The following is a 22291-nucleotide window of genomic DNA, read 5'->3' as shown; positions in this document are numbered from 1 at the left end:
ACACTTCATTTCCCTGTGTCAAAGAGGCAGTACAAATTTAAGCACCAAATACTGCAGAGAGGAAAAGAGAAATACTATCATTACTAGCACAGACTGAGGGGGAAGAAACACTTGTATCCCTTCCTCCTTCCTCTCCAAAGCATCTTCGCCATCCTTCTACCTCAGTCACTTCTTTTTTCGTTCTTGTGAGCACCGTGGACAGTACCTGTGGGGTACAACAAGTGTGGTAAAGAATTCTTACATTCTTTTACATGCAACATAATGGTTGTGCTCACTGTGGTATTATCGCAATATTTACCAAATTTTAATCTTTACTCTGTTACCATTTACAGATTTTAAACTTGGTCCTTGGGAATCCCCCGTACAAGCTCCTTTTTCTTACATTTCAGGTGTTAATTTTTCTTGAGTTGTTTGTATGTGCTGCACAATTCAGGCTTGCACAATTAAATTTCCACACATTAGATGCAAGATTCATCTTAAATGTAGTATTTTACACGGTGCTGAATTGAATTTTATATTTGATGAACATAATAGAAAAAAATGTAAAAAGCTGTTTCTGTGATACCAGATACTTAAAATAAAATGCTGTTAATTATACTTCAAATAAACAGCTGTTAATTATTTACTGTTAAAAAGCAAAATAATATGAATCGCTGACTAGGTTATTCATCATCTTCCCTCAGAATTTTCTTTAACAAACTGATTATGTTTTGGATGATTTATGAAAAACAGCAAACATTTACATATGAATTTTTTTTTTTTTTTAAATCTCATTCTTTTCTTTCAAACACAGACAACTACATTTACATTTATTCATTTAGCTGACACTTTTCCCTAAAGCAATTTACAATGTTAACCTTCTTATCCTACCAATAACTATTCACCCATTCAGCTGGGTAATTCTTATTGGAGAAATTTAAGGTAAGTACCTTGCTCATAGGTACTATAGCAGGAGATGAGACTCGAAAATGCAACCTTTAGATCCAAAAGCAGAAGCTCTAATCAGTATGCTACCAGCTGTCCATAGACACATATATGTGTGTATATAGATATATGTATGTACAATAGTATTTTGCTACAGTAATTTGAATTATAATTTGTAATGTTTAATAGGGAAAGCTTAGGAGGGAATTTTGATAACTGTATTCTCTGATGAGTTGGGAATAATGTTTATTGTATTTCATTTTTTAGGTGATTTGTACCTGGGTCCTGCCTGTAATGAGTTAAAATCTTCCCCTAAGGAATTATTGTATGTCATTTTGATTTATGAATTTTCAACTAAGAGTTCCAGGAACAAATTAGGTTTATAAACTGAAGAAATATTTCTGTTACTCTTTAACAAGAACATTAATGAACATGTGTCTCACCATTTTCCTCTAGGCTTAGTTGTGAGCCCCACACAGGCAAAATGGAACCACTCAATAGAGCACTACAAATCAGACAAAAAAGGCAGCAGCATTAAGTCAAGTTGCTGTACAATAACAAAATAAGCTCTAATTAACAATATAATGTATGGGAAAATGCAAAACCTGTCCCAGTATTCATGACTGTACATACAAAAAGGGTCACACAAGAGTTAATTACAGACAGTGGGATCTGGAGTTGGCACAGTTAATATTAGATAAATGCTTTCACACCCACAGACAAATTTCAAGACAATCCCCAAAAGGGAAGATTACCTTTTTAATTCAAATTCCAGATAACAGTTCTATAAAGCCTTGCATTGTTGGGGAGGGCCTTACAGTGTACATTTACATGTATTCATCTATCTGATGCTTTTCTCCAAAGAAACCTACAGTGTTAAGCTACTTACAATTTATATATGCAGCTGGGTAATTTTACTGGAACAATTTAGGGTATGTATATATGTGTTCAAGGCTACTGCAGTTGGAGGTGGGATTCAAACCTGTGACCTTTCACTACTAAAGACAGCAGCTCTAACCACTACACTACCAGTTGCCCTTTTGTATTTGGCACTGCCACTTTATATTTGTGTGTGTTTGTATAGGTGTGTTGAGGTGAATCTGTTGTCTGTTAGTAATGTAGATAGTACAGTTGGTTTTGTTTCAGATAGAAAAAGTAATGTAGAGCAAGAGTAGACATGTCTTGATAGATGGAGTACGGCACATGACTAGAAGTTGCTGACTGATGTGGGCAAACCGCTCCATTTGCTGAAGGCTACTGTGGTTACTATATTGCGACCCGATAAGGTGTTATATAGACTGTGTACTTTATAGTTAGCAGTGCCGTTTCAGGATGCTATAGGAGAGGCATTTCAACGGAAAAGGTTAAAGTATGCAGATTTGGTGGCAGATGCAGTTAACCGTGGGTGGCAGGCTCACGTGAGACCAGCAGAAGCAGGAATTTGGGGATCTGTGGCTAAATCAGTTACATTACTCTTGGTGCAATTTGGTATCACAGAACACTCACTAAGCTTGGCAGGAAAGGAGCTGCTTGAGGCAGCTGAAAAGGTAGTCAGTGGTTATGGATGAGAAGAGAGCTGGTTAGTTGGGGGTACAGGTCAGAGGGTAGTCAGTCATGTTTTGGTAAGGTAGGCAGGAGGTAGCTTGCAGTGGAGGGCAGCTTGTTGGTAGTACATATGGAGGTGTGGTGGTGCTGTTGATTGGGATGGTCTGTGTTTCGGTAATTGTTTTCTACCACTGGTGCATCTGTCGTTGATGGAGGGCATCTGACCTGTGTTAAGGGGGTGGGTCTGGGACACCAGACTTAACTGTTGAGTCTTCCTGAGGTTTTGTTTGCCTAACTTAACAAAACACCAATGAAGTGAGGTGCTCACTTGATGACCTCAATAAAATACTCATATTGGCATCCTGTGAGCTGGTTTGGTGGTTCAGGTGGAGGTTAAGCTGCTTAGTGTTGAGTCGTGGAGATGTATGATGGCATTGCCTGATGTTTTCTCTGGGGCTTCATGTGCAAGGCAATAAGGTCAGTGGAACTGGGCCCAGTATACCTTTGGTATGAGTGCATGAAATGTAACGTCTTATCCTATGTATGTTGAATGTGGTATATCCCTACCCTGCATAATGTATTATTTTGTTTATAAAGTGAATTTGCTTTGCTAAACAACAGTAAGACTTGAAGGAGTAATTCTTACACTTACAACAACTCATAGTGATTAAACACAACTGACACAGGGGAACTCACATCTGTGTTGTCGCAGCCAATCATTTCCCCATATGAAACCTGGTGACAGAGGCAGTATGTGGGCTCATTTGGGTCCACTGGCATATCGAGCACATCTGAAGGGTGTACGTTTCCAAAATTCACTGACGGTGCGCTGAATTCCACCCTAGGAAAAAGAGAGACTGTTAAAATGCTATCATCATACATTTGTGCAAGGAGAAATATTTTATAGCAAAATGAAAATCAATATAGAAAAAAAAGCTGTAAAGGCATAACCACGACAACAAATCTTAAAAAAATATTTATGTGTAAAAAACACACGTGTTATTAAGTTTGACTTTCTTCTGTCCATTCTTTGGGCTTCCATCCTCGTCTGAATTTTTCACCTTCGACCGAGTTCTAGCCACTTTCTTTTCTTTAGGTCCCCTTGACTCACCTAAAGAAAGACACAATTGCAAAGTAAAACAAATGCATGCTGGTAAACCAAAAAATAACATCCACACCCCCTGTCTGAACTCCTAGAAAAGCAGTTTACAAGATAACCTGTTAATTTCAAAAGATTCTCCTGCACTTCTCTGTTGATTCATTATCATGTACCTGCTGGCATCTGGCATCCATCTCTCCAAAACCCTGTTAGAGAGTGGTTACGAGCGACTAAAGTAAACATATAACGAGAATTGCTTTGTTTAGTAGTTTTATAATAATTTTATATAGTGCATCTAAAATCAGCTTCTCAGAGCATTATACAATAAAAAAGAAATATTTGGATTACAACTCTAAAGCCAAGAAATTTACCATAAATATCAGCATTTAAAAAAATATAAAAATAGATAAAAATACACCTTTCTGCACCATGCAAATAAAGCAACAAAATAAAAAGAGGAAATAATAGTATGATATGTGAGGAATAGGTAATGAAAACAGGGAGCACACAAATTTGGTACATAAAAGTTTTCTTGGGCCTTATGCTTGGATTTAAGTGTCCAGAGCAGTTCTGATATTCTGGACTTAATCAGATTCTTCCTGTCTAGATAAGGCAGGAATGTTGAATGTTTGGTGAAATAAAAATAGGGTGAACCTTCTGTGGCTCAGGAATGCTTTATTTTTTCCCATTTAATTAAATATAACTAATATTATAACTGATATTTCAATATTCATATTTTGTTTTGAGAAACTTCATTTCGCAAGCACATTCTCAGGCTTCCAAATCAATGTAGAAAGGAAGCCTGTACTTCTTTCTAGCAGTCTTTATTATATTAATAGTTGCTGCTCACTAGCCTTGATCTAGAAAATCACAAAAAATGTCATTTACAGCAATTTCAGATGCTTATGTGCCAAAATTGGATTGATAAATATAAGCGATTTGCTAAATAATCTGGAAAAAGGCTCTAATGGTCAGGCTACAAACAATGACAGAACTCTACAATCCAATGTCCAAGGTATGTCTACAGATGAACAGTACCGCTTTGTTTTATTTGTAACCTTGTAAACATACTGTGTGTGTCTGCAGGATAGAGCGCCATGCAAGAATGAATCGTATGGTCTTCTGCATTTTGTTGTAAAAGTTAACTGATCAATTGGCTTCATTCATACAAACCAAACACTCTGGTTAATGCATCATAAACACAACGGGAACATGAGTACACAGCATATACGACACACATAAAGGTAACTCACTCTTCTTTCCCTTGCTAGATGTGGAGTCGTAATCAGTGCTCTCAATCTGCTTCTCCTTCAAGTCAGCCTCAAAGCGAGCTAGGTCTGTGTCGAGCCGTCGGATGTGTTTGTCCACCTTTGCATTAACACACAAAAACTGCATGACACGTTTTTCTGGAACAGCACGAAACGTATCAAGTGTACATTGAGAGCTTTGAGTTCTGTTCAAACAATATCACTTGCTCCACCTTTCTTATGTTGACAAACATTCCATGTTTTAAATTTTCTGCAGAAAGCCTGTAGAAAAACACCATTACATATTTGGAGACAGGTGGCAATCATATTCAATTTACAAGATCGTGACTGCCACCTTGAAAGTCGCTTTGGAGAAAAGCATCTGCTAAACAAATAAATGTAAGATATTTCAAAACCAGAAATAACACTTGGATGCATAATGAATGTTTTGCATTAGAAATTAATAAAGCAAATTAGCAAACATAGCCACAAATTAAAATAAAAGTTGTCACATACTTACCATCTCATAGGTCTGCATTGCTAGCTGTACTTTGTCATCGCCAAACTCCTTACACTTGCTGTAGGACTGCTGGATTTGCCGCAACAGGGACACCTTCTGATCAGAGGACAGAGTACGTGCATTGGCAGTATACTCACATGCCATAGAGTCAATCTGCTTCTTCAGGTCTGAGGGAGAAAGACACCAGTATGAATTCAGTATACTGACTCCACCAGTTAAACAAATATAGACATAAATATATTTTTGAAATTTCACAAACCAGGGCATTTATCAGTACACAGAAGCTTGACATTTTATGTTACTACTTAAATCTAGGAACAGGAATGGCCTTGGAACAGTAATGAAATTAACAGGGACACCACGAATGTATTGCTATTTAAAAGGGGCAGAGTAGTTAAGGAGATGTTTCTCAGTTCAACTCACTCTCCAGCTACTGCTGTAGTAACTTTCAGTAAGATACTTTTTTCTCCTGTTACAGAGACATGCATTTTTACAAAACTGTTCCACTGCGGTATTAAGACTCTATGTTCCGTTGGGGGAAAGTCCATAACACACAGTCACGTCAAATAACACAGACAGCAGTACCTTATGAAACCTGATAATGACATATTGAGTTAGATTATGTAATGCTTAATATTGTTACTGAAGTTTGTCAAGATTTTGGGTGATTTTTGAGTGAACTTAAATATACACAGATTCCTCATGCAACAAATATTCAAATTATTGTTTTTCAATAAAACAAATATTTTTCATTTAAAAATAATATTTTCTTCACCATCCATTTTGCAGCTCAAAGGTTATAAAAATGTTCAAAAGAAAAGTCTTACAAAGAATTTTTATTCACGACTGCTATATCCAGGGGGCGCAGTGGCGCAGTGGGTTGGACCGGGTCCTGCTCTCCGGTGGGTCTGGGGTTCGAGTCCCGCTTGGGGTGCCTTGTGACAGACTGGCGTCCTGTCCTGGGTGTGTCCCCTCCCCCTCCAGCCTTACACCCTGTGTTGCCAGGTTAGGCTCTGGCTCCCCGTGACCCCGAATGGGACAAGCGGTTCAGAAAATGTGTGTGTATTGCTATATCCAACACTTGTACATAACATGACCTATAAATACACTTCAGGAAATCTGTTTCATTAAACTTATGATTTTGTTTAATAATAAAGAAAGTGGAAAGTGTCTAGAAACTTACAAGAGCTTTTTTTTAATATATTTAAATAACTGTTTTATATAACTTGAGGTAAGTTAAAAATTTTTAGTTTTAATGTAATCTCCAGGTGAGAAAACATTACCCTCCAACATACTGGCAATCCAGGGGTTGTATCATGCATCACACTTTATGCCTCCCAGATACAGAGCAATACAAACCTACACTGGATGAGTAGTTATTTGTAATGGATGGATGGAAGTGTTACAGCATTTTTCATTTTCTGTATCTTTGTCTGAGGTCTTTACAAAAGCCAACAAATAAAAAAAGTGAATGATTTGGAAAAGTGCCTTAACATCATGGCCAAAGTGAGTTAAACAGACTTCCAGTACCAAGTGTGTTTTTGAGAACCCAGTGTATTAAGACCACCCATAGGCAGAGAGCCCAATATAATATTGTAAGTCACTTTGGAAAAGTGTCATTCATTGGATTGTGACATTCACTGTGTGGACAGATATTCAGAAAATAATTCAGTTTGGACACCAGAGGGAAGGCTGTACTTGCATTTCTGATGGGTTAAAAATGGTGTTAAATGATCCTCTGCACACAATCAATCAATGCCTACCCTCTGTCCGTTGGTCCAGGTCTCTCATCAGCTGGAAATTCCTCTGCAGCTCAAACGGCAAATTTTCTATGCCTAAAAAAGCAGAGGCATTGCGGAGAAAAGCATGACAGTGATTTTAAAACGTGTAAGGCAACTTACCGATGCCCACCATCATCATCACACCCTGATCCTATCATCGTGCAGCATTGTTGTTAGACACACGACACGACACGTCTCTCTCTGTGACAATCAACATTTCCCCAGTCAGGTACAAAAAAAACACACGGTAACACGTCAACCGTTAACCCCACAGAGTCCAAAACGAAAGAAAACAAAAAGTTATGTTTTTGTAATAAGCATGCACAAACTAGCTAGTAAATGTTCATGATCAGCACTGCTGTGTGTGTGGCAGCTAACGTGGACCAGTTTAATAATGTCTCTAGGAAAGTAGCAGCTGAGCTGAGAGACTTATAAAATCTTTTCAAGTTACATAATATTGTATTTATTATAGATCGCGCATCAAATGTCAATAAAAACAGTCATAAACTTACTGTCTAAATAGTGTTCTAAATACATCCCCGCCGCCATCTTGGAAAACAAAAACAACGGCACTTCCGGTCAGACGGAGGGCCGGGGTGTGTGTCACGTGACAGGTACACGCAGGGGTTCCCATTTTAAACTGCCGTTTGCGCGCTCTTGTGCCAAATTGCTTTTCAGTTTACTTTGAGTACATAAGCCAGTTTGTAAAAATCAGTTTTTTTGATGTAGACATGTTACATCTTTACAAATATGAAATAACACGTCAGAAATCTTCAGTTTTTTTGTCCCATTTCTATCAAATACCCATCCAGCATAGGGTTGTGGTGATCTGAGGCCTATTCTAGAATACAGTGATTCAGGCTGAATAATATGCTGCTGGGTCAATGTTTTAGAAATTGCAATATTATTTTACATTGAGTAAAGGTGTTAAAGGTTAATTTGTGCACCTTTTCTGTAGGAAACTCTCAATGCACAGGTGTACATGGTGGATATCACAGCTCAGTGTGAGAATGTGAAATTACACGCTGCAGCAGGAATCAGTTTGTATGTTTTCCTTGTCTGATGCAGCACACTGGCAACCCCAGGGACGTTCCCCCTTGGGATTAATAAAGTATGACTGGTATAATACAAACCAAGCCTTTATTTCACCTCTTTATGCTCACAGTACACTTCCGCACTGTTCTTGTAATATTAAACCACTGAATAACACAAGTTACAGAGCTCTGATGGTATGTCTTCATATAGAAATATATAAGTAGGACGTACAAATGTAAACTTTCTGCACAGGAGGATTTTATTCAATCTTCCCACAAGAAATTTACTATAAAATACATGAAAAAAATTGACAAACACATAAAACTTTTCCATGAAAATGTCACAGAAGTCTGAAGTTCTTAAATGGAACTTTTGATACCAGAATCTGAGATGCCACCACGCTGACATACTGTACAGTGCTTGGAATGCCTGTGGTCTCCTGAGAATCACCTTGATGACTCCAGCACCAACGCACCCCACAGCTGTGTTCTGTCCTCCTGCCGCACCAACGCCAGGTACAACAGTGCATCCATTCCAGGAATTTGCTGAACTTACGCTCTCGCTGCCTTCTGCCCCATCTTTTTAAATTTCTTGAATTTATTATTCCCCATTCTTTTTTCTTTCATTGGTTTTTTCCATTTCTTTTTGCCCTCTTTCTTCTCAAACCTGTTCCCTTCCTTTTTCTCTCCTGTTTTCTCTGCCTGTTGTGCTGCCGCTCCCTCTTTCTTGACAAATTTTTGTGGTTTCTTTCCATCCATTTTCATTTTCTTATTTAAGGGTCCTGGTGATTTTTTTGTGATGCTTTTTGCAGGGTTCCCATTAGTTTCTGTCTTCTTATTGTCAGTGTCTGACTTGCTTGGTGTCTGTTTTTTGGCCTTCAGTTTTGTCTTTTCAACTGTTGAGGGAGCATCGCCTGAAGGAGCAGGTGTTTCACTACTAGCAGGATTATTTTCTTGTTCTGAAAAGGATCAGAACACAACAAGTGAGTATACATGGCACATCTGCATAGCAATGAAACACAAACATCTCTGCAGAGGAGAGGAAGAAGAAAGAAAGAAAGAAAAGAAAAAAAAAAAAAACAACAACAACTGTAGAGGTAATTTCTTACCTGGGTTTTCATCAACAGTTGTGGTTGGAACAGTGTTGGAGAATTTTTTCAGTTTTGCCACAAAGAAACCATCCACATTATGTGAATGTGGGTAGAACCGACGAGAAAGACGAAGGGATGGGTGAAACCTATGGTGTTTGAACCTGTGTTTACCAAAAAAAAAAAAAGAAAAAAAAAAAAAATTTGCATACAAGTTGTGTTTACTCAACTTACAAGCCAACCCATTGAAGTTCCCTACAACACTGGTATAAATATAGGATGTAAGTAAGATCTTTACCTGGTAAAGCCTTCTTTACCAAAGTCCAAGCCAGTGGGCACCAATTTCACATTTCTTTTCTTCAGAGCATAGTCGAGCACCCACTCATTTTCCTCCACCTACAGAGACAATTGGTAAATTATGCTACAGTCAGTACTTTTCTGGAAAATCTCAGAAAATAAATGTTAATATCTTTCAGAGAACATTTAAAATTAAAAATGTGTAAATATCATAATTATGTAAACTTATGTACTTAGATCAACATTGCACTACTAGTTACTTCTAATGTTTCAAGCAAAACTTTGCATTTCTGCATTTCCCAATAAATAACTAGTTACACAGCATAAACCTAAGCATTTCGAGCAAGGAATTATTTATTATTAATTATGAGGATTGCCTATACTGTGATGTACAGTGTCAGAAAAGAATACACTTGAATAAAGCTAACCATAATGGAGCAGGTACAGTAGACCAGGTAGCCCCCTGTTGGAGACTCCGCATTGAGGGAATCAATGGCAGACAGTATGAGTTCCTTCTGAAGGTGAGCACAGCGCTTGATATCAATTTCTTCCTAACATGGAGATGGACAAAGCATCAGCGAACAGACATCCCATCTGAAGGACTGCAGCAAAACACACACGCAGTACTGAAAGGGGGGGAAACCCCCCCTCACAAAAGAAGATATTACCTTACTGGTTTTCACAGCTGGATCTTTTGAAATTACTCCAGTGCCTGAACATGGGGCATCCAGTAGAACCCGATCAAACCCGCCCATCACCTGTCACATGCACAGTGCATCAGAAAATGAGGCAGGTACTGAAAAGGTACACAGCCACAAAATACCTTGACTGCGCACACACACACACACAGCCAATAGTCAGTGCATGAAAGAAATATCATGCACAATAACCAGAGAAAATGAACCTTGGGGAACTGCCTGCCATCATAGTTGCAGATGATGGTGTTGGTAACGCCCAGACGATGGATATTTCCCACAACGCTCTTCAGCCTTTCTGCACTGGCATCATTTGCAACAATCAAACCCGTGTTCTTCATCAGCTGGGCTATTAGAGACAGAAAAGATGTTGCTGGGTATGTTTACACACATTCGGCCTTCACTAGTAAAGCCCAAGACAAGAAGCCAGCGCAATGGTATTCTGAAACATCAGCGGCACAGAGATGCAGAACATTTATTTAAGGGTGACACATACCCATATACGTTGTCTTGCCCCCAGGTGCAGCACTCATGTCCAGGATGGATTCCCCCTCCTGTGGAGAAAGTGCCATGACAGGCAGGAGACTGGAAGCACCCTGCAACATGTAGTGACCAGCAAGGTACTCTGGGGTAGCACCTAAGACCAGAAACACACAGCGGTTAGTAGAGGCGAGGGAAAGCAGGGATAAAATGACTTCTGTGCACCCAGAAAAGGAAGAAACATTGCTGAGAACTGGCTGCTACATTATCAGGTGCATTTCTGTACAGAATCAAAGCACACCTTCCAGAAAAGAACATCAATGAAGTAGCACTAACCTATAGGTACAGGGGAGTCAAAAATGACCAGCCCAACTTTGGACCATTTCCCCAAAGGATCCAAATTGACACCTCTGTTGATCAGAGCCTGTAAAAGAAGTTTGCACACAAACACTAGTTCTTGAAAACTCACATATTCAAGTATTAGACTAGGAACTGCTGCACAAGTTTTGAAAAAGCATCCTAAACATTTGTCTTTATGAATAAGAATAAAAGAAAGACGTGCAAGGTGCTTTGTATAATAGCAAAAGCTAATAGAGTTTTATACAATTAATTGAGGAAACTGCAGGCAAATTAACCTGTTTGTACATTCAATTCTTCCTGCAATGTAAATTCCAAATTAATATTGATTCAAATTAAGTTTACCTGAGCCAAGTCTCGTCTTCTTGTCTTAAGGGTGTTAGTCCTAATGGTGATGGGCCGCTGGATCTCGTTGGCCTCCAGGAAATCTATGAGCTAGACAAAAGAAGCAACATAACTGATGATACTTTGCCCAGATTCTGCCCATTTCTAATTCCATCCCATCTTATTTCTGCTTGGGCGCCTTAAAAGCTGGACAATGTCCTCTTCTGGTTCCTGTCAACTGCCTTCTTGGTATTCCATAGGCCACAAGGGCAGTGCAGGAGAAACATGTGCTACATCTGGCTACCAGTTAACAACAGGTGCAAGGGAGAACTGAGACAAGGACTACTACAGCTGTGGAAAGAGATGCTAAGTCCCTGCACTACAGGCCTATTTCACGCCAACGAAACTCGGATTTCTTTCATCCCCCTATCCATCGAATATATGGGGGCACGGTGGTGCAGCGGGTCTGGCCTGTGCCTGTTCTCTGGTGGGTCTGGGGTTCGAGTCCCGCTTCGGGTGCCCTGCAACAGATTAGCATCCCATCCTGGGTGTGTCCCCCTCCCCCTCCGGCCTTCCACCGTGTTGCGGGGTTAGGCCCCGGCTTGCCGCGACCCCGGTTGGGAGAAGCGACTTCAGACAATGTGTGCGTGGGTTCAGAAAAGAATCACATCTTCAACGCAACAAAATCAAAGTCGCGCAGTTACAACATTACCTTATAAACACAAGAAAATGTTATAAAGTCAAACTGTTCAGAAATGTAAGCTATGAATGCCCAACATGTGTTCTTTTTACCTCTGATAGTGGGAAGATCTCCAGCAGCTTTTCAATGAGGAATGTGTTATAGCTATAATAAGTGCACAGGTCTTCTTTCAACAGGGAGAGGTAATCAGCCCTGTCTTTCCCCTCCTCTCTTCTGTTGTTAAAGTCCGAGAGAACTTCCACATTGCCCTTTATTCTCTGATAAATGGACTTCAGATCCAATGGAAGAATCCCTGATCAAACAACATGGAATACAGGAAAAATGGAGACAAATGTTAAATAATGATTATTCAACCAGATGCCAAAAATCAGGAACTAAAAACAAAAAGTCAGTATCATTACAATGCAAACTATGAAGAGATTAACTTTGCCAACAATAATATTACAAGGTATTCAAGTAAATAATTCCTGCAAAGGAAATTGCTCAATCAGTAAATGTGCTCACCCTCCTTCTCATGTTTCTCATCTTTGGGAAACGTAAATGTACCGACTTCATCAATATTGGCCTGTACAGTGTCCTCCTCATCCACATGGTCACTGCCGCCCTCTTCTTGTTCTTCATCTCTCTCGTCCTGCATGGCATCCTGAAGCTTCTTCTGTTTCCGGGCAGCCCGCTCAATGGGGAGGAGCTGGGTTTGGGAGAAGACAAGAGGTTGTTGACAAACCGATGCAAAAACAACCAGATGTTCATTCTTGCGTTCAAGCATACGGTGTTGTGGACATTTTACACACATCCTCCCCGTCACTATGTTCGTCCCCATCATCTTCATCTCCATCGCTGCTTTCCTCCATGACTCCATAGTCATCGACCATTTCATCTTCATCATCATCTTCCTCCTCCATCTCGGGGTCTCCGATTTCCTGTCCCAGTCCTCCATCCTCTTCCTCCTCTTCATCCTGCTCCCATTGACTGTCACTGTCTTCACCAATATCTTCAACAGGGCGCTTCCGCTTGACTGGCTTCAGCCACTCGCTATTCTCATCAGTGAATCCTAATAATTAAAGAATGTTGTTAAATTTCACTCCTCTCATTATGACATGCTTTGTCAGCATTACAGGAAACATGAAATTATTTCATAAAAAGAAATTCATAACAAAAATACACTAATCAATGACTACCTTTTGTTGGCTTTTCCTCTTCAGTCTCTTCTTTTTTCTTAGGGACTTGAGTTCTCTTTACAGCACTGTACAAAAGAACAAATAACTAAACATAATTAGCACATTAGAACATATAAACACTATACTCACATTTTTCTGTATTACTTCCTCCCCACTCAGAAAACACAAGCTCTTATGTGTTAAGATAATGTTTGAAAATTCAAGCTTTGGTATTCCATCAAAAACTCAGGACAGCATTTTAAAACCCCTATTTAAATCCTTACCGTTTCCTGGCTCGGCTAGACAGTCTTTTAGGTTCTTTCTTCTCTGTAGAAAAAAATTAAAAGAAAAAAAAAAAAAAAAAAAAAAAAAAAACACACAAGTGTTCAGTGTCATTCAAAACCGGCTCCACATATCAGCTAACTTTAAGCCTCTCTTTGCAACTCGTAAAGCACACATTACCAGGTACTTTGTATTCTTAGGTAACAGAAATATATGTCGAATAACTGATGTTGTGCCTATCCTACCATCTAAGAATTTTGCGAGCTCTGCTTCTGCTCCCTTCTGCTTCCTGGCCTTCCGTCCTGGGCCTCGTTTCACCTTATTTGCGGGATCTAATTTTCTTCCCATGATGAATACCAAAGGTACTCCTTTGGGAGAGGAAAAAAACAGTATGAAAAATCAGTCAGGGTCTGTTCACTTAGACATAAATACAGAAACTTATTTTGCAATGCTGCATGACGAGTGAAGCACTGACAGAAAGATGCAACCATTATTTTTTTTCTTTCCCCCCACTGGGCATCTACATTACTTTATTCTTCATTTTTACCATCCTCACATGGTCAGAACTGTGGTTTAAGTGTTTAACAGGAATCAGCTGACTGAGCTGGGTTTTTGATTCAGAAAACCCAACTTATGTGGAGTTCAAAGAGTCAAGTACCACATTCAATCTGATTCACTCATACACATACATACATACATACATACATACATACATACATACATACATGAACACCACTGAATTATTGACACACACAGCCTCAATAGCAGTGTAATACACTGTATTACACAGTGTCAATAATTCCACTGTATTAGAGTAGAAGGAATTTATTTGTTGTCAGATTATGATGATGATGATGATGATGATGATCATGAATGATGAGACACACAGCAGCTGGCAGAGAGTTGCAACCAACGAAAACCAGACAGACCAGAAGAAACCGGTAAACGTCGCTATCGATGCCCCACTCACCTGGTTACCACAACGTCTTTGTTTCTCACCTCCTTAACTCTCCTTCCACTTTTTAACCCTAACTTTCCGTATGCTCCGTTTAAAGGCTCACTAACCTCCAGCAGATCACACGCACATGTTCACTGCGGATCACACTTTTACCCCGGAACGACTAGAAAAACACGTGTTTCCGGCGCGTGCCGCACGTACTGCGACGTCATCAGCTTCAAATCGTCGTGCAGTCCAGCGCTTCTGTGTTTATGTTTTTAGCTTTTTGTCAATAAAGTTTGTTTAAAATATATAGCTATATTTGTACTAACGCAAAACAATAATGAAAACGTTAGCAACAAAGAGAAAAGTGTGAAGATATTACCGAAAATACAGATTACAGTTTTAGATGAAAATGTTGCGAGAGTGTAATAGTTTTAATTTTTCAAAAAAATTTATTATTACTTGTCTTTAATGTGAATCATGGTTGCAATGTGACGTCGCTTGTTTGATTTCATTTAGGGATTAAAGTCAGGTTTTTTATTACAAAGTTAACATGATTTGTATATGAAATCTGGTTAACAGTAAAATTTGATTGATTAAATAAAACGGTTTATTGTCCTCCTTAGCAAACAAACCAAACAGCACATTTTCCCACAGTGACAAATAGTTTGCGATGGTGAATAATATTTTCCTTATGAAATTTATCTCTCCTTGCCAAACAGCTCTGCCAGAATAAGTGTGGAATACTTTCGTAATGTGTCCGTTTCGTTTTTGAATTTCTCACTGTCTTACTGGGTAAATTCTGTGGATCAGTTTAAAAAATAAACCTCTTATTTATAAGCAGATCCTCCAGTGGCAACAACCATATTTTGCTGATAGTGTGTTGATGACTGAACAGCACAAATAACAATGACAACGTGAAAAAGAAAAATACTGTCACAGATTCAGCACTTTTCTTATTTTAATTAATTTTTATAAAATTGTTTCGTACTCTTTAATTCCTTTCAAGAAAGAACAACGTGACCTTTAAAGAATGAACATTTACACATCCGGATTTAAAATTTCCTATAATTTTGTTTGTCTCCCTTAAACACCTGAATTGATTTAAAGCCTTTCGGGCATCAAAGAAAAGCACATTCTTTGTTTTAAATGGTGGAATTGCATTTAGCTTCATCATCTTTAAAAACATGTGTTCTCAATGGATGTAAATATGTACACTTTCTCCAGCATTGAAAGGATCCCAACTGTTTAAATATCAACAGTTTCTTAGTTCAGGTGATCGTACCTTTCTGTAATTAGAAGCAATTTACTGCATCCCAAAACATTCCAGACCAGCTCTTCATGCAGTTATTTGCTTCACTGTTCATAAAAAAATACATCAACATGAAACAGATGCCAAATGATCATCCCTAAATGGGTCATCACCTTGCAAACACAATTGCGACTACAAGTCTGTTCGTATCTTGATCTGTTCATAAATCAAAAAGTCACCTTTACCACTGAGCCAGAATCAGTATAGCTTATGCATATAATGCACTGGCTCCTTGCGTTACAAACATTAGAGCTATTATTCTTTTGAAAATTTGTTTTAAATTCCATTTTCCTCACATTTCTGTTCTCTAAAGCGACTGTTGCAGAGGCTAAATGAGCTGCATTTCTATGTTCAGATGCTAGTTGGCAGCAAAATGCACTCAAGTCAGAAACACAGCAGGGGTCATTCCGGTGCATACAGCTGGAGTCTGGTGCTCCTCAGTGTTTGAGATGAGCATGAGGAATGCTGTTTATGAAATACCACTGCCCAGTTGTCCTCCTGTCAAAGTAACCTTGGTCTCAGAGAGGGACCCTGATCCTTCAGAACCTTCTGACGATGTCACCTGGAACGAAGGCATGCGTACCGGGCTCAGGAGTTCTTCAAAGTGCTCCTTCCACCTCTCAGTGATATCCCACTCTTCCTGAGAACAACCTGGGCAATGTTTTGTTTTCCCACACACCTTCGCAAGGCATTTTTTCTGAACTTTTCAAGGATGTCCAGCAGTAGTCACTTTTCATGGCTGCTACTGCTTTCATAACTTGTTGCTACCTCTCCGTGAAATACGGAGTTTGCTTTGCTAGTAATACCCTATGGACTGCTTTCTTTAACCCAATGTCTTGATCCTTTCTCGTGACATCCACTGACCACTTTCCAACCGCAGCTCCTTGCAGCAGTCTCCAAAGCAGCAGCCTTGAAAATGATTTATTAGGATTCAATGTCAACCTCCCCCTAGGAGTGCAGCTCTTTTGGAAGTGGGAGTTATACTCATCCTGAACTGAGTCATCCTCAATGTGTGAATATGACAACCTTACAACATACATTAACCCCCTGGTCTGTCTGGTGTGCTCATTAAGCACCAGATCTCTCTATCAGCTGGTTGGCCGTCTTCCAACAAGTGTCCAGAACATATAGCCACAGGTCAAGCGACAGTAACAAAGAAGCTCATGGAAGTTGCTCTGGAGAAAAGCAACTGCAAAATGAGAAAATGTAAATATAATGTAACTGGATCTTATACCTGAGGTGCTCTAGTATTAAGCACACTTGTGAGATCTCCTGTGCTCAAACATGGTGCTAGTTATGGCCATCCGCTGACTAGCTCACCACTTGGATTCAGATCAGAAATGCACGTGTTCCACATCGTGCTCTTCCAACCTTTGCTGCTGTTAGTCGCGTGGGCGCTGAAATCTCGCAGCAGCAGTGCTGTGTCTGCAGTGTCCGCTGTCTCTGCAGAGGCATGATAGTTTGCACAACTCTGATGCAAAAGCACACACAATGGTCTTCTTCCTCCGATGCAACTTGTAGCCACATTTGAGGTTGAGGTCAACCACTTGAACAAATTCTAGGTGTGTAGTGGGTATCCGTACTCCTGCCCAGGGTCTCTAATGTGAGGTAGCTCCAGAAAAGGAGAAAAAAACAAGTGCCCAACCAAAAAAGCCAGGATCCAAAGCCTATACTGTGTGTCAACCTAAGATCTACTATATCTAGTCTGTGATTTTCACCAGTTTTATATTCAAAAGTAACTAGCATTACCTTAAATGATCTATTAAACTCTAGTGAAAGTATAGTTTACAAATTACTTTTTGTGCGTACAGATACCAAAAAATCCAATAACACAACACAGTTGGAAATTCATGAAAATTATTCCTTTGACTGACTGCTCACTTATCATTCCTGTTCATACACTCTGTTAATGAAATGTGTCTTATTAAGGTTTAGCATTTCTCCTGAAAAACAGACCCCAGCTTGTTTCAGAATACCAAGTGGTGTTAAGATCTGTGTATTGGGGAAGACAGCTGGTGTCCTTACTCAGCCTATACTGCATCTCAGCTTATACAGTGCCTGGTAGCTGAGTGCCAGTTGATATGACACATCTATGGCTCAGCTGCAGCAGAGATGTACAATACAAATATGAATAATCCCATTGTGAATTTTTGGTGGTCAAAGAGTTAGAATGGAAGAACTGGTCCAGACTGCACCGAGTTACGCTTTTAGAACATTTTAAAATTCAATAAAAAGGTAGATCGCAGGAGTACTTTAAGACAATATTTTGTTATACTTTTAATTTTTTTGTTTTCAGTAGCTGTTATAAGCAGAATTGCTATAGAGATGTCCTAAAAGAATTACCCTGTGGTATTAAGACACTGGTAACTTGATGAATGACCATCAATGAATGATGAATGACCCTACAGTGAGGAACTGATAGTCAGGTATTGGAATGTAGATCCAGGAGTGAAACGCCCTTACTTCAGCAAGTACTTCAATCAACCATTGCAGCATTCTTTTTAAAGTAATGCCCCCTTGTGGGTACAGGTTTTCACTTGATCTGGAAAGCACTTGTTAAACACAATTTTGACATAAGAATGGTGAAAGCATACATGCAAAATCCTGATTCTATGGTATAAAGAATCAAAATCTCAAAATAAACAATAGTCTAAGAGGAATACTTGAAAATATGGCCATGTTTGCATCACAATTTTTTTTTGTGCAGTGATATGACCCTTGTTTAGTCTCTGTGGAGTTTACATGTTCTCCCATTGTCTGTGTGGGTTTCCTCTGGGTGCTCCGGTTTCCTTGCACAGTCAAAAGGAATGTGGTTCAGGTAAATTGCTCACAGCTGCGTGCAAATGTGTGACATTACCCTAGGGTATACATAAGTAAATGAGTTTAGTGTGGCGTATCCAGCACTGTAAGTCACCATATATGAAGGTACGACATCAGAATAGATTAAGACAGTTCACGGCATTCTCACAACCCTTGCAACTTACTCAGATTACTTATATTGTGCTTTAATCTTGATTTACTTGTATACATGTGAACTGAACCAACATGTACATGCAGGCTCCGTATTTCATATTTCCCATCATGCCACATTTGTCCTGCGTTAATAGCAGAAACGCAGCTATTATTCATCCCCTCCAGAAGACCCTGGTTTTACCCCAAAACTAATTCAATGTTTACAATAATTTTTTAATGTACTGTGCAGTTAAAAAATCAACAATTTGAAAACATTGTTTATAGCTTGTTCTGTAAAGATATTTTGTAAACAGTACTACACACTATAAAAGGAACCAAGAGTAGAAAAGATGAAAACTGCATTTTGTGGAAAGCTTAATGGTCTTTTACAAAACAATTTGAAGTAGATTATACAAACATTACAACTGAGCAAGAAAGCCTGTTCCCACCCTGATAAGGGTCAGACTTCAGTATGCTCAAAATGTATTTGTGATAACTGAGAATGCATTTTCCCAAAAACCACACATATAGAATGAATGCTTGATCCACTCTCAGTGACACAACGAACACTCCAGCTTGCTTCATCATAAAATACCCCAAACTTCTTCAAAAGCGGAACATAATTTGGAACATGTCAAGGCTGCAGACAGAGGATAATTACTGATGGACACAGTTTTCTCAGTATAATCCACATTTACCTGGAGTAAAAACAAGGAGAAACTTTAGTTATTCACTGGAAACAAAAAAACGGTGCAATAAAGTGGCGTAGTTCAAAATATATAACGAATGATACTTACTGCTCCATGTGCAAATGCCCCAACCACCACAGTGGCAGGACCGTCCTCAGGGACTAGAGACCTGGGACACACAGCTCCTCCAGGTGCAGAGAAGGAAGTGGCAATGCGTGCACAGCCAGGAGGCAGATAATCTGAGACCGGGTTTTTAATGAGCCGAAGCAAACGCTGCGACCCGTCGGCCGCCCTCACGCTCAGCTTGTGCAGAAGCTGGACTAAGAGAAGGGCCAAGTGGAAAAGGAAGGAAGGGGTTATCAGGGTTGTGGATTGAAGATAACAGACAAGAGAGGGGGTACAAAGAAAGATATAGTTAGGTGGTGCAGTAACCAACTTTTCAACTACGCACAAATCTCCACACCCCCGAGCAAAACATTTTTACTCCGCAGAGTGTGGCGGTTCGAGTTCTCACCAATTAATCCACAGAAGCGGGCAAAGGTACGAGGAATGCGCGTTTGAGGGTTGATCTCAATCAGGGCGTTCTTCTCCGTGTGAATGTAGACTTGCAGTAGTCCGGCACGATTCAACGGACTGTCCATCAACATGAGCAGGCACTGCCAGTGAACAAGTACACACAGCACAGGCTGAAGTTATGCACCTCAGCTTTGTTGTTCCCTGACAAGGCACAACCCAAAAAACGTAGCAAAACGGTCGAGTCGCAAACGGTGGATCCACCTGGTGTGTGATATCGGGTCGGATGGACCCGGGATCTCTTCCATCTTTAATGATCATGTTCTTATGCTGGTCGCAGTTCAGCAATTCAAACGACTTCCCCACCTTCGAGAAACAATAAAAACAACTGGATGATTTGGGACCAATTCCAGATCACCCTAGTTTGAATACCACTCATTTAACGGCATATGAAACGCAAGGAGAAATCAATCTTTTAATTTATCTTTCTTGACATCATCGTTCTGGCAGTTTACTTTACCGTGATGTCATGATCGTGCTGAGATTTACTGAGAAAACAGGAGGTAACGTTAAAGAAAACCGCCACACCTTCACGGTTTCTAGCGTCGCCCCCTCAAGGACAACAATAAGCCTCTTCTCGGTTATTCGTTCGTGAAGTCTTTGAAACCGCTTGGCTGGTTTGGGTTCATATTCGTCTAAGTGTTCCAGACCACGCTTGTCGCCACTGTGCGCCGCCATCTTGTTTGGGACGAGACTCGACTGTCGCGGAAATTTTGCGTCACGATTAAGACCGGAAAGAGGCCCCTTCTTCTGCCTATTTGCATATGTTTTTTATACTGTTACCTTGCTGCTTGTTTATGTCCTTGATCCTGTTGTATTGGTGGCCTTAATGGACTCGATTTCTGTACTTCAAATATTATATTCTAAAACAATTGGATTAATATTTACTTTAATTAGAAAGATAACATTTGTAATAATTATGCCCAAAATCTTAAACGAGTAGGTGGTGGCATTAGATTTCTTTTAAAAATGCAAAATGTGATGTGCACAAAATCCAAGTTACATTATCTGATTTCTATAAACAGGTCTTGAACTTGTGGAAATTTTAGATAAACATGATGTCTCATGACACAAATAATTTGTAATAATAGCTATATGAAGTGTAAACACTTTTTAAAGCGTGTTATGATGATAAAATTACATCTGTGAGACAGTTATACTGAATTCCAGAAGTATGGAATCTCTACCGCAACTTAAGTGTCTGCACTTGAGCTGGACACTATTCCTAAAAGGCTCTCCCACTTTACATTAGAAAGTCTGGGTAATATACATAACTACTTAAATACAGATGATTCGTCATTAACCGTTGTAAATAATTCTGACAAGAAATTTAATAAGTGGTCCCCGACTTATAATGGGGTTACGTTCCGCAAAACCCATCGTAAGTCGAAAATGCATTTAATACACTTAACCTACCGAACATCATAGCCTAGCATTCGTGCGATGGCTACAGATTTTTCATTTTGTTTGCTTCTTTTCTACCTACTTTATTCTCCCGACAATCTTATCAAGTGAATAGTGTTTGAATAGCTGGGCTATTCTTATATCCAAAGTTTATTTGCCCAAGGCAGTGCTTAGTGTTTGCGATCGCCTAATGTCGGCACATTGGGCGAAGAACTGGTGAGGGCTTTGAGCTGACACTCTAGTCCTCATTTTCTGAAAAAATAAACACTTAAAACTTCTCAAAAATATGTATCTCAAAGGTGGTTCCACACTGTCTGTTTTTTGAGGTTACACTCTAATACCAGATACCCTCTTCTGTCTCCAGGACAGCAGGAATGCTGGTCACATACCTCGCGATTTTGGTCTATGTTGGCTTTACGGCTTCGCACAGTTTCTGCAGACTTTTTGGTGACACAATGATTCTGCTTGTTATATTTATTATAAGTAAAAATTACATATGCATCTCAGCAACAACCTTTGAGCCTTGAGGAAAAAATTAAGTGAGACAGCGGCCTCTTCACTATGTTCATAGTGAAGACATATTGGATTAAATCAAAGTAAGATACAAGCACATTTTGGAAGGCAGTTGCAGGGATTACAAGTAAAAACTTTTATTTTGGACAAAAATTAGACAGCTGGTAACGTAATTCTTTGAGCTGCTCCCTTTAGACTAAAGGGGTTCCAGGTTTGAAACCCACTTCCAGCTGTAGTACCTTTGAACAAAATACTTACCCTGAGTTGCTCCAATAAAATTACCCAGCTGTATAAAAGGGGAAATAATTGTAGATAACTTAAAATTGTAAATTGCTTTGGAGAAAAGCATTAGCAAAGCGAATAGATGTGAGACTTTAC

General features: G+C 39.4%; 3 protein-coding genes across 3 annotated transcripts; all 3 read right to left on the bottom strand.

Annotated features, from left to right (window-relative positions):
• Nucleotides 1-129: 129 nt before the first annotated feature.
• ing4 (inhibitor of growth family, member 4) lies at nt 130-7675 on the bottom strand. Its single transcript, XM_018737589.1, has 8 exons — nt 7629-7675; nt 7099-7170; nt 5336-5502; nt 4822-4936; nt 3466-3580; nt 3166-3310; nt 1368-1429; nt 130-205 (listed from the first exon to the last, which is right to left on the bottom strand). The coding sequence occupies exons 1-8, from the start codon at nt 7663-7665 to the stop codon at nt 166-168; spliced, it is 753 nt and encodes a 250-aa protein (XP_018593105.1). The 5' UTR covers nt 7666-7675; the 3' UTR covers nt 130-165.
• Nucleotides 7676-8370: 695 nt separating this feature from the next.
• nop2 (NOP2 nucleolar protein homolog (yeast)) lies at nt 8371-14657 on the bottom strand. The gene is made up of 16 exons (XM_029260160.1): nt 14501-14657; nt 13776-13898; nt 13533-13575; nt 13270-13334; nt 12883-13142; nt 12596-12779; nt 12184-12383; nt 11413-11502; nt 11047-11134; nt 10727-10867; nt 10440-10579; nt 10204-10293; nt 9964-10086; nt 9537-9634; nt 9260-9402; nt 8371-9109 (listed from the first exon to the last, which is right to left on the bottom strand). The coding sequence occupies exons 2-16, from the start codon at nt 13876-13878 to the stop codon at nt 8703-8705; spliced, it is 2175 nt and encodes a 724-aa protein (XP_029115993.1). The 5' UTR covers nt 13879-13898; nt 14501-14657; the 3' UTR covers nt 8371-8702.
• Nucleotides 14658-18529: 3872 nt separating this feature from the next.
• emg1 (EMG1 N1-specific pseudouridine methyltransferase) lies at nt 18530-20708 on the bottom strand. The gene is made up of 5 exons (XM_018736727.2): nt 20525-20708; nt 20201-20302; nt 19938-20079; nt 19532-19743; nt 18530-19432 (listed from the first exon to the last, which is right to left on the bottom strand). Exons 1-5 carry the CDS (start codon nt 20672-20674, stop codon nt 19319-19321), a joined length of 720 nt encoding a protein of 239 aa, XP_018592243.1. The 5' UTR covers nt 20675-20708; the 3' UTR covers nt 18530-19318.
• Between the last annotated feature and the right edge of the window lie 1583 nt (nt 20709-22291).

Source organism: Scleropages formosus, chromosome 18 (assembly GCF_900964775.1).
Source record: "Scleropages formosus chromosome 18, fSclFor1.1, whole genome shotgun sequence".
Classification (NCBI taxonomy): domain Eukaryota; kingdom Metazoa; phylum Chordata; class Actinopteri; order Osteoglossiformes; family Osteoglossidae; genus Scleropages; species Scleropages formosus.
The sequence above is the reverse complement of the archived record's forward strand: the minus strand, read 5'-3'. Positions and strand labels throughout refer to the sequence as shown.